Genomic DNA, 13717 nt, shown 5'->3' with positions numbered 1-13717 from the left:
GCAGGATTATTTATACTGCTATTAACCGATTTCTGCTGGCAGGAATCGCCAAGAATCTGTCACATCAGCCCTTAGGAAACATAAAATCTCATATTCCTGGGCTAAAAATCAAGATGGAGTCAAAATCCAGCCAGCCTCGGTCACTGACTACAGACAGCTGACAAGATTAATGGATAACAAAAGTCTTCCATATCACACTTTTGCTTTACCCAGTGAAAAGAATCTTAAAGTAGTACTTCGCAAGTAACCGAAGGTGTCACCTGTGAAGAAATCACTGCTGACCTTATGAGTCGGAGCCTAACACCAGTGAAAGTGAGCAGAGTGCTCAGGGCAGATAAACAGCCAATCCCACTGGTATTTGTAGAAATTGATAAGACACAGAAAGAAATATATGAACCGACAACAATCTGTGGCCTCAGAATTTCTACTGAACCACTAAGGAAAAAGTCGACAGCTGGGCAGTGCCAAAGGGTTGGCCATGCCCAAAAACTTTGCAAGGCAAATTACAGGTGTTTAAAATGCTGCAAGGTACACCAGACTGTCATGTGTACAAAACCAAGATCTGCTCCAGCTAAATGTGCCAATTGTGGAGGTCCTCACCCTGCCAACTACAAGGGATGCATTACACACACAAATAACCGGGGGTCAGCAAAAAATACCGTTCCAACACATTTCAGCGATGCTCAAGACAGCCGTGCAAGTCACACCCCGGTCCAAATTATCTCCAGCTTGACAACTCAAGAAAGGAAACAAATGCCTAAAACTTATGCAGAGGCAGCATGAACAAAGGCTGCTCCATCTCATGATCATATAAGCTCAAATCTAACATCAGTACTAACTGCCTCACTAGCTACCATGTTACAAGAATTCAGTATGACAAATCCTTCACCGTTCTCCACGAAAAGATTCCTACAAGGTACCCACTCAATTCTGACAGCCCTCAATAATGAATAAAAGAAAATTCCATCCCAACTCTCTCATGATCACTGCATGGAACGCCAATGGACTTAATAACAAAATCCTAGAACTACAAGAGTTCTCTCACAGACATAATCCTGACATAATACTGGTAAATGAAACACATCTCAGGCCAGCTAATAACCCCAAATTACAGAACTATATTATGTACAAAACAGATAGACTCACCAGCAGCGGAGGAGGAACAGCTATATACATTAAAAACTACCTAAGCCACAATGTTCTGACCAATCCAAGAACCTAGAGATTATAGGCATTGAAGTTCATATCAACAATGCTGGCAGTATCAAAATCTATGCTGTATATAATTCACCCAGCATTCCATTACTGGTATCTGACTTGGACACCGTTCTCGGCTTCACAGACTCCATCATCATGGCTGGTGACTTTAATAGCAAACATACAGCCTGGCATAGCTCCACAATCAATGACATAGGTCGAACTCTAAACCATTACTCAACACAACATTCTATTGTTTTAACTGGACCCACGAATCCCACCCATCACAGCTCAACTGGAAGTTCAGATGTACTTGACATAGTCGTCCTCAAAAACATCAGATACCAATATCAGCTGGAAACAATAGATGAACTTTCGTCCGATCACAACCCTATTCTGCTTCAACTCGGTACACAAGAACAATTCCCCCCCACTCTTTCATATCTTAGGACAAACTCTCCAGAATCCTTTCTGATCACATTGGCCCAGTCCCTGCTATTCACACTAAAGAGGAGATAGAATTGGCTGCAAACAACCTTACCAGTCAAATCAAAAATGCAATAAAGTCAATTACCCAAACTACAGTCTTTCACACAAGTGGGCGGATCCCCGAGGAAATCATGGATTTAATCAGACTGAAAAACAAAACCAGAAAGAGGTATCATAACACGAGCCCCCCCCCAAGATAAAACAAATTTGAATAAATTAAACAGACAAGTCCGAGAAGCCCTCCCAAAACATCGAAACCAAGCAAGAATGGGAATCTAAGCTAACGAAATTAAACCCAGAAGACAACTCCATTTGGAAGTTTCTGAGAACCTTCCGCACTAAAAGACAACTTTTACTCCCATACTGACAAGGAAAAGGCAGAGGCTCTGGCTGACAGCTTGGAAACTCAATGCAACCCCTCTTATGAAAATTTGAACATCAATCTCATCTACTAGATTCACCGCTGAGTCAGGCAGGCCATAACACAACAAAAAGATGACCTAGAACATCTCGCACCCACTTCTCCAACAGAAGTTATAAATATTATAACCTACCTAAACAACAATAAAGCTCCAGGATCAGATGGAATTACAAACAAAATAATCAAAGTATTCCCCAGAAAAGCCATTGTACATCTAATCAACATAATTAATACCATCCTCAGGCTCAAATATTTCCCTTTAACATGGAAGATAGCAGATGTCACACCAATCAAAAAGATTGGGAAAAAAAATACCCAACTCCCTGAAAGCTACAGACCTATCAGTCTTCTGTCTACCTTGGAAAGATCGCAGAAAAAGTAATCCTTACTAGGCCTCAATCACAAAGGATAAACTATGTATAATCCCAAATGAGCAATTTGGATTTAGAAAATAAACACTCCACCGTTCAGCAGATCCACAGGCTGATCGAATACATCTCCGAAGGCTTCAACCGGAACCTTCATACAGCTGCAGCCTTTTTAGATGCTGCAAAGGCTTTTGATAAGGTGTGGCATCAGGGTCTTCTCTACAAGTTCATCACATTCAATATGCCTACTAATCTAGTTAAAATAATTCACTCTTACCTCAGAGACAGATACATGCAAGTCAAAATAAATGAAACTGTATCAACCAGACGCAAGGTTCTGGTTCGGGAGTGCCGCAGGACTCACTCTTGGCCCCCTTGCTGTTTTCTATCTATATTGCTGATATCCCTCAAAACTCAAGCTCAACAATCACTGCATTATATGTTGATGATACTGCATTATTAGCAAGATCTCTCAGCCCCAAACTAGCTATCAAAAGACTCCATAACAGTATTCACACACTAGAGAAATGGTTGATGGATTGGAGAATCCAAGCCAACCCACAGAAGAGTTCAGCCATACTGTTCACTAGAAAAAAGCCTCAAATCAAGGAAGATATACATTTACTAGGTGTTAAAATCCCATGGCAGAATACAGTCAAATATCTCGGCGTAATTCTCGATAAAAAACTACAATTCACCAATCATATAGAACACATAAGTTCAAAGACATTCAAAGTAATAGCGCAGCTCTACCCCATGATCAATAGAAAAAGTAAATTCAATACTCAGAACAAACTACTCATATACAAGATGGTAATACGCCCAATCATCACTTACGCATCTCCTGCCTGGAGTCATACTTCGAACACAAATATTCAAAAGCTGCAGAGAATACAGAACAAATGTCTGAGAATGAGTTTGGATGCCCCGTGGTTTATCAGAAACTCCCGAATTCACAGAGAAGTCTACATTCCCTACATCACATCTCTCCTTCACAACCTAGCTGAAAAGTTCTTCATCAAGACAATTAATCATCCGAACCCGCTGATCAAACAAGCTTCAGACTATAATGAAGCAGATTTCTGCAAATACGAGAGACCCAAATTAATTCTATGCTCAGCTGAACACAGTTAATCTCACTGCCCTTTCAGGGCGAGCTTAAAGCTCAATAATTCTCCACCCAAAGAACTTTCCTTTTCAGATGGAGGGGAATATGAAAAGCATTTATGCTTCACCCATCAAGTCAGTATCGTTCTGCATTCTGCCTTAGTATCACCTCTAGGTAGTGACCCTTCCCATAATGCATAGTATTATACATCTCCACAAGGAGATGTGCTTTGCATTATGGGATACTAAGGCAAGTGAAGTCTTAGCTTCCTTATACGAGTTGCCCTAGTCCTGAAAATACTTCAGCCGCAAACTTTGTTTGCTTACACTTGGATTAAGAATTAAACCAATTATATAATATCTTGGTATTTTGTTCACACATAATTCTTCTTGTTGTCTGTCTCTCTGCTTACTGACACATTCCTGTTATTCTGCTAAAATTCTTCCTCGACGGGGTTGTAGACTATTCCTTGCCCTATAGGACCCTTAACATGGTGGCGATCCCCGGTAGAAGACTTAGACCTTACGACGCTTCTCTTTCAATTTCCAATAGCAAACTTGGGTAAGAGAATCCTTTCTTTTAGGCTTGCACGGTGATCTGAATGCATTTTTGAAAATTATGGAGACAACTATCGTGTTTGAATAAAAACTTTAGTTTAATATAACTAAAATCTACAATTCGTCGAATTGTAGATTTTAGTTATATGTGGCAGAATCAAGCGCCCTTTGCTCAAAGGTAGCGATTGGGGGGGGGGATAGTGGTGAGCCCATGGCTGTACCTTCTTTCTGTAGGTAAAATTTGTTTTGCCACACGAAGTACCCGGACTTTAGTACGTGGGCAAAGAGGGCCGTAATGTCAGGCGAAAATTTGTTCTGTAGTAGGAGAATCGTGTCATTGATGGGGACCACTATCCCTCCGAATCGCTAACTTCTACATGGAAACCTTTGAGCAAAGGGCGCTTGATTCCGCCACGCTAAGACCGACAGTCTGGCTCAGATACGTTGCCGACATGTTCATGATCTGGCTGCACGGGCGACAAACACTAAACACATTCCTTAGCCACCTAAACAAACAACACGAACACATACAATTTACCATCGAAATTGAAAATCAAAATTCAATCCCGTTCCTAGACACACTAGTCACACGTCTTCCTTCAGGCATTCTATCCTTCACAGTCTACCGAAAACCAACACACACTGGCCAATACATACATACATGCGAATTCATACCACCACTCATCACAAAAATATGGAGTCATTAACACCCTTAAAAACAGAGCTACAACAATTTGCTCTAACCAGCAAGCCCTGAAACAAGAACTAAAATCATCAGCGACACATTCATAAACAATGGCTATAACAAAAATACAATTAATAAAATACTCCATAAAACAACAACAAAAATGAATCTAGATTACAGTAAAACCATAGACATCCCATACATTAAAGGTTTATCAGAAAAAAATCAATAGAATCCTACAACATTATAACCTCAATGCCACCTTTAAACCACCCACTAAACTTAAAACCATATTCAGCTCCTCTAAGGATCCTCTCCTCCCATTAGCACATCCTGGAGTCTATTGCGTCCGCTTCACCTGTAACTTACCGTACATTGGTGAAACGGGATGGACAATCCCTATACGCCAGAAAGAACACATTAGACACATTAAATATAACCATTATGGTGAAGCAGGCCTCTCAGACCACGCGCTCAACACCTTACACCAAATCAACTGGAAACACCACACAAAAACCTGGTATGAAAGGAAATTCAAGGAAGCCTGCGAAATCTTGATAAACCATCCAAATATCAACAACAAAGATGGCATGAAAATTCCAAGGATCTGGATGGCACACATTCAGCCTACCTAATATATAAGATCCAGCATAAGTCAGGACTCTAGCCAATCTTCAATTATTATTAGAAACCATTCCATACCAACTGGCTGGAATGTACAGGTATAATCATGCTGTTATTATATGTATATAGATAGTTACCTGTTGTTACGCCCAATGTATTTCTACAACCAACAGACAACACCAATAATAGGACTCTAGCGTTGATGTATATATATATATATATTTTTTTTTTTTTTTTTTTAAATCCACCAGAGGTCAGACCAACAATTGTTGTAGCGGTTGGTCAGTATCTTTAACAAACCAGTTTGATTGTAGTGTAGCTTGTTTTCTGTGTATAGTTATATGCTCCAGAAGATGACCTTGACATAAAGGTCAAAACATCGAATTGTAGATTTTAGTTATATTAAACTAAAGTTTTTATTCAGACATGGTAGTTGTCTCCATAATTTTCAAAAATGCATTGAGTAAGAGAAAGCTTAGAAAATCTTCAGACAAAATTCCTTCCTGACAAATTGCCTTATATAGGCCTGGACCTCCTTTGTGTGCATGTTCTCGAAATTGATCATGTAATTAACTTTCGACATGCTGACGTCATTCTTCGCAGGTCTTTGGAAATTTTCATCTTTAACAATTCTCAGAATTCTTCGCTAATCTTAGCATTACATTTACTGTAATATTACTTAATAACCTTACATGATGTCATACGACACATTATTTTTATAAAGGTTCAATACAATATTATTACAGAAAAGATTATTTCAGAAAAAATAAAAATTAACATTATTATGAGTACATTCTCCTAAACAAAAACAAATGTGAAAAGTTATGAAATCATATATAATGAGAGATTTTACATGAGCATGTAAAATTTACAGCAATGTCATCAGTGGGGCCCAGTGAACTAGTCAGGTAGTTATGGGAATTTCAAGTGCACTCTCTTAATTTTGTTCATACTAAAAGAGGTGCCAAACTATCCATTGCTGGAAAATTCAGTGGTATACAAGTAAAGAATTTCCAAAGAACACCCCAGGAATGACATGTATTACTGTTAATGTTAGTTTTCATTAACCTTATTATTAATTGTGTAAGGTCATTCTATCTAAATTGTATGATCATAGAAATAGAATAAGAAGTGAAAGATTAGCAAATATGTCATGATAAGACCAAGGTTCAGTTGGGTTAGTGCAAGAGATACTTTAGAAAGTCTTATTGTAAGTACAGGCAGCCCTCGGTTTACGCCGATTCACAGCAATGCTGGTTGCCTGCGTGTGCTTTCTTACTGTAGTGTGGTTGACTGAGAAATGATGCTAGCAGGCACTCTAGTGTTTGAGTGTTTACTGAGCTACTACAACGTATATGTATCAAACCTAGTTTTAATGTTGAATCTACCTAATTGTTCTATTTAATTTTTTTTACGTATATACGTATTTAAATTAATAAAGTACGTAATTACGTACCATGTCTGATAATAGAAGTGCAGAAAAATTAGCAGAACTTGGTGTTAAGAAGGCGCAGAAATCAATCACACTTGAAAAGAAGATGGAGGTGATTCGAAGAATGGAAGATGGGCAGACACGACATAATGTCTATAGAAGTATGAACTTACCTCCATCGACTGTTACTACAATTATGAAAAATTCAGATAGAATAAAACAGTCTGCGTAACAATCTATGGCAGTACTAAATGCAAAACATGTACGTTATAGCAGGGACAAACTTCATGAAAAAATGGAAAAATTATCATTATGGGTGGATGACTTGAATCGGAAAAACATTCCTCTGACGCAGGCTGTTATAACCGAGAAAGCAAAAACAATTTTTGTGGATCTTAAAAAGACAGATGGAGGCGAAGAAACATTTTTAGGAAGCAAAGGTTGGTTCATGAGATTTAAATCTCAAAGTAAGTGTCACAGTGTCAAATTATGTGGTGAGGCGGCAAGTGCAGATGTTGCAGCAGCGGCTGCTTTTCCTAAAGAATTTCAAGACTGTGTAGAACAAGGAAGTTATCCTCCTTGTGTTAAAAATGTATCTCATTTTTAATGTTGATGAGACTGGGCTCATCAACATTACTGGAAAAAATTGCCATCATGCACCTTTATTTCCTGTGAAGGACGATCAGCTCCAGGTTTTAAAGCTGCAAAAGATAGACTTGCGCTTTTGTTAGGTGCAAATGTCTCCGGAACTTTGAAGCTAAAACCAATGTTGGTGTACCATTCACAGACACCACAATGCCTTCAAGGGTCTAAACGCCATGCTGCCAGTCTATTGGGAATGGAACAAGAAAGCTTGAGTTACACGACGTTTTTATAGATTGGTACACAAATTATTTTTGTCCTATCATGCTTCGCTTCTGTAAAGAAAATGATTTGGCAGCCAAGGCATTACTTCTCTTGGATAATGCCCCTGGACATCCTCAAAACCTTGCTGAAGTAAGAACACCATTGGATGTCAAGGTTGTTTACATGCCCCCAAACACATCGCTTTTGCAAATGATGGATCAGGGGATTATATCAATCTTCAAAGCCTATTACTTCCGTATAACATTTATGGAAATGGTAAGAGTCTTGGACACTTCAGGAAAAACTATTAAAGACTATTGGTGGTCATTCGATATTTTGAAGGGCATTAACAACATCGAGGCAGTTTGGAATGACGTGTCAGCAAAGTGTTTAAAAGGAGCACGGCGAAAACTTCTTCCAGCATTTATGCATGACTTCAGGGAATTAGAGCAAGAGGAGAATGTTATTGAAGATGTTACTGAGCTTGCGCGAGAGGTGGAATTGTATGATATTACAGCTGAAGATGTGACAGAAGTCTTAGAGGGGCCATAATAAACCGCTTTCCAATGAAGACTTAAAAGAATTAGCCAAACAATTAAGTCAACATCCAAGGGAGAAGAAAGAAAACGGAGGTCCTGTGAGAGATATGAAAACAGCCTATTTACAGCTTATCCTTGCAAGCATAGAGACATTGACTGATGAACTCTGCAAAATGGACCACGATTGGGAACGGAGTGCAAACGTAAAAAGGAATGTAATCACATCTATTCGACCTCACTGAACTCCTTAAAGAAAGAAAAAGAAAATCTAGGCAGTTAACACTGGATACTTTTTTTTAAAAAAATGCAGGTGATCCGAAACCAGGAACTTCAAAATAGAAATATGTAATATCTTTTCGAAGTTTCATATTTTTTGTATATAATTTTGTTTTGTTTTTGTTATTAATAATTTTATTTTAACAAATATATATGTATGTATTATGAAAGCTTTAAATATAATAATGTTACACATACTTCATGTGCATATTTTTTTGACTGCGTGGAACATAACTTCATACCTCCCATTAAAATTGGGTTCGTTTTTTGCCGATTCAGTTTACGCCCATTTTTTCAGGAACGGAACTGCACGTAAACCTAGGGCTGCCTGTACTATTATATCAAAACTTTCTCAAAACTGGCTAATGGACCAGTTTTGAGAAAGTTTGATGATAGGAGCTACTAATGAATCTTTGTTGGACAATTATAATGCCCAATGCATTCTTTGACCATAGAATGATGATTCATCACCGTTTAACCAGTAATCAAACAAAAGTTATTTAGAGGGGTAATTGCTTATAACATTTGACATTAAACATTGCTGTGCTGCAAAGTATGAATTCAGCATTTGTCATGTAGAAGTATCCACCAACCTGTGTTTCAGAGAGGGAGAATACAACAATTCTTTAACTGACGGTTTCTGCACTGCTGTTATAGATCCTAAAGGCATATTTTATACCTCAAAAATATTAACAAACAAACAAAAAAAGTCAGTAAACAAGGGTCTGGAAATCTCACTTTTCCAAGAATACAGCCCTATGTACTTGCAGCATAAATGCCAACTTGCAAAGCAAGATTACTCGGTGATTATAAACAACCAGAATCACATACAAAATTTTTTTTTTTGTGATGGATTATAATAGATAACATTCATTCATCTTCATCATCACCTTTGAGCATAACATTTTCTGTTCCAGAAAATGGAAAACTTATTGCTCTAGTGGCAAGTAATTCATGCATTAGTACGGGTAGGATTTAGTGTCCCCCAAGCATTTATGAGGCAGATGGTCATGCATGAAAATTGTCTTTATCTATACCTTTCCATTGGATTCAAGATCTTTTGCAAAACGATCTTTCTTCAATTATTATTTTTGTCATTGGTTTCTACAACTGTATGCTTCACCCCCTCGTGTTCTTTTCACAGACAAGTATTCAGTCAAGACATCAGCAGCCAATTCTCCATCTATGTGTAGTCAGGTATATTTGGAGAAAAGATTAAAAGAACCTTGTGTTTTGCCGTGCAAGCTTACACCTCTCTGTATCATTCCTTCTTGCAGTCTCATGGAGGTGTAAGGTTTTTTTCATTCTACAAAACAAGTAAACTGGCCAGAAGAGCATGCACACAATTTACAGACATAATGCACTGGCCTCCTTTGCTGCAAATCTAAAATGACCAACCAGCCTTCTTGTAAAACTTAGAATATATCATATCATCAAGTCCTTGATGACATTGCCTTCATGTAGAGGAGAGGAATGTGATTCTTGCATACCTCACTCACAAGAGTATTTGATCAAAGGTTTCCTGTAAGGTGTATTGTCACCTCACCTAAATCCTGTGAATTTTTATTTCTGGGGACATTTTAATCATTGGTATACTCTACCCCAGTGGAAAATGTGGAACTGCAGTAACATATCGAACTAATATACAACTGCCATCAGACACCAGCTCAAAACTTTCAAGCACATGTGGTCTGCTAATTGTTTTGTACCTAGTTGCAGTCATCATTGTACCAGTGAGGTGCATTCGTACATTATTTTGTACGAATATAAGCTATAAGTATAAGCTACATAGTATAAGCTAGAGACAGCAATTCTGTTAAGGAAAATGTTAAATAGCATTGAAATATACTTATATAATTTCACTTTTACCATAAATGTTGAGCAGCAAAAGAAAGAAAAAGGTTCCGTGACATGGTTGCCAACCTCCTTCTAGGAGATGACACTTGAAGAAGAATTTCACTTTTAGTATTGATTTAAATTTCACATTGAAAGCATCCATTTAAAATTGCTTCAACTTTGATATGAAAACCAGCTTTTGGAGGGGGCATAAAAACAGAAAACTGGCATGTTTTAAGGTATGAAGGTATCTACAGAAAATGTTTGTTATATGGGTGCAATTTTTAGTGAAAATAATAGAATAATCAACATTAGTATGATAAGCATTCTAAATAAAAGTTTATGAAACAAAAGAGAAACGAGCAATATGTGATGGTGTTCAGATCTCTTTTTATATATGTATTTGAGAAATGAGTTACACATCACAGTTATTCCAGGATTGAAGACCACGGATATGAGAATTCCAAGGAAAATCAAGGAAGTAGACAAATAGCATTATTAGCCAAATCACATTAAAATAAAGATATTAAAAAAGATCTGAACATTATTGGAATATGAATAAAATTGACTGTGCAGGGGGGTCAGTGCCCCCCCCCCAAAAAAAAAAAAACAGGGAGGGGCATCGACCCCCCCCTGCACATTTAAAGCCACATATAACTTTTGGCTCCTCAAAAGCTTAACTACTGATAGTCTACTGTTGACCAGAAGCCTTACCAATAACATAAACAGTCAACATATTTTGTATGTTATGTGTATTATACATACTGTATTCTTACAATAAAGTAAGCTAGAGAAAAGAAAATGTTATTTAGAAAATCATAAGAGAAAATACATTTACAGTACTGTATTTATCAATACTGTAAGTTTACATAGTCTGTCAGTACCTACATCTGTGGTCGGACAGTATAAAACATTGTACTGTCCGACCACAGATCTGAGACCCTCAGTTGGCTCGGTGCCAAGAAGAGTCAATTCATGTTGAAGGGGAGAAATGAATAAGGCGATGTATGAATTCATTACCAACATGTGAAATCACGTGCATAAACGTAAAATTTCTAACTGTTATACAAGCAAAAATTATTAACACTCCATCTATCCTTCAGTGGCTTTAATAGGCACTTAAGCGTCCATAGCCTTCCAAGTATCCTTGGACTTCCCAACCATAATACAAGAATAAGGTGGTTATCCCCAATGCCTCTAAGTGTTCTTGTCTGTAAATTGCATTGTTCTACTTGCCGGTTTGTCTGTTTTGAGGGAACAAAAAAAACGATTTCAGGAGGAAAAAACCCTCTTCCTCCAAGACTGGCTATCTCACCTTTAATCGAAAGAGACCCTATAATGGTTCCTCATGTCACTGACAGGAATCGAACCCAGGTCTTTCCAACTAAAGGGCTTCATTTATACTGACTGAGCTATAACACTAGAAATCAAAAATGAAAAGATGTGAAAAAGAAATTCATTTTATTTATAGGTATAATGATTCATGCATTGATGACAAAGAAGCAGCAATATGATTGCTTTATGGGTAGCCTAGTGTAATCAATATCATTGCTTCACGGTTTCCTAGCCTATGCACTAATGAATGAATCGTTTTAAATTTTTATTTTATGCTTATTAATAACAGTTAATTTTATGCAGTTATGATTTAATACTGCATCTTTGTTTGTTTACATTTCTCTCGAATGTAAGTGTTTATGTGCGTAAGTTTTGATAAATTTTAACTTTTTATAATAGATTTGTGTATATTTTATACATTCATGGCATACCCTTTTTTTTTTAATTTTTTTCGATATTTCTAGGCTATGCGGTTCACCTGCGAGTTTTTTCAAATGGTTGCAAATCTCCAAAACATTTTCCAATATATTTATTGAAAAAATCCGCGTATAACTAGACCCGTGTTGTTCAAGGGTCAAACTGTATTTGCAGTTGATTTCCAATCGATTTTAGCCTGTACAAAAAACCCAGAGGAAGACTAAGATCTAGATGAAGAGATGAGGTTAAGAGTGCATCTTATTTCTTCTAACATTCTCTAGATTGTGTTTTGTAAATTTATTTTTGCACGTGATTTGTAAAAGTTAACATATTTAATTTATTTCAAATAACAAGACATAACAGTAATTAGCTCAGAATCTTTGGAAGAGAAAAATTACAATTTAATGCAGTTCCTAATTTAAAAATTATTAGATCTCATTTACTTAGATTTCAAATTTTTGTGTTGTTTGATATTTTGTAGATGCATCCACGGCCAAATGCAACGTCCTCAGCTTCATGCCTTGGAACATTGCTAATAGAGTTCTTTGAACTCTATGGTAGGCAGTTTAATTATTTCAAAACTGGTATTCGTATCAAAGATGGTGGTGCCTATTTTACAAAAGAAGAATTTCTAAATAATATGTCTGATGGGAACAGGCCCTCAATTTTGTGTATTGAAGATCCTCTTCTTCCAGGTAAAACTGTTTTTTGTTTGTTTTTTTTTAATTTATATATACACACATGCTTGAATTATTGGCATGATTATACTATAATTAAAACTAAATAAATTAAGGCTGTTGCCTTATTTATGCTTGTGTGTGTGTGCATGCATGCACACACAGATATACAAGCATAAATAAATTTTAGGTATGTTTTTAGAAATTTGTCACCGTTATGTAATGTTTTTTCAGTTGGATTTTTGTGTAAAATTTTATTTCTGAACTTATATAGCAGTAGCATGCAAAATTACAAAAGTAATGCTCTTATTTTAAGTTAAAATAAAAAATAAATATAAGCATTTGTTTTTTTTAAATATTTAAGCATTATAGAATTCTGTTGGGTTTCTTTCTGCACTTAGTGAATTATACATGAATGCCTAGCAAAATTTATGATTACAGAAGCTGCATCATCTAAAGAAACAATGAGAGAAAACAAAGCAACTCATTATGGTCACTAATTTTTTCTAATTTAACTGCTGCAGTATCAAAATTTAGCTGTCTGTACTGTTGGATATATTCTCTACAACTGAGGATTTTTATTTCACAATTTAATCAAATTTGCTTGGAGAAAGGATAGAAGATGCTTTACTTTGTGGAAAGAAAAATGTGCACATCTTCAAATTATCAGTCAGTTCATCAAATTCACAAGGATTTTATTTCATTAGTGCTGACTGCGAATGTTAAATTCAGTGGTTTTCTCTCCCCTAAAGTATTTGAAAATAAATCAAACTTTATGTACAGAAACAGAATACCATAATCCTTGTTATTTACAAAATAATCAGGTTTTTGATTTCATTTTTGGAAGAAATTTTTAAATCCTAGATTTCAAATATTTCTGTATGAAATAGTCTCAGGCATATCAGCGAGT

The 13717-nt window shown here is 36.6% G+C and overlaps 1 protein-coding gene across 2 annotated transcripts in view; it reads left to right on the top strand.

The window, feature by feature from the left end:
* The window catches only part of LOC150096867 (terminal nucleotidyltransferase 4B-like), a 239884-nt gene that overhangs the window by 151453 nt on the left and 74714 nt on the right, over positions 1-13717 (top strand). For both annotated transcript variants that reach the window (XM_090408317.1, XM_090408319.1), the window contains exon 7: positions 12612-12825. In XM_090408317.1, the coding sequence (XP_090264443.1) occupies positions 12612-12825 (214 nt within the window). The remainder of the gene's footprint in view (positions 1-12611; positions 12826-13717) is intronic.

This window comes from Typopeltis vanoorti, chromosome 18 (assembly GCF_054136105.1).
Source record: "Typopeltis vanoorti isolate ZY-2024b chromosome 18, IOZ_Tvanoo_1.0, whole genome shotgun sequence".
NCBI classification, from domain to species: Eukaryota; Metazoa; Arthropoda; class Arachnida; order Uropygi; family Thelyphonidae; genus Typopeltis; species Typopeltis vanoorti.
Note: the sequence above shows the minus strand (reverse complement) of the source record. Positions and strands in the feature narration are given on the sequence as shown.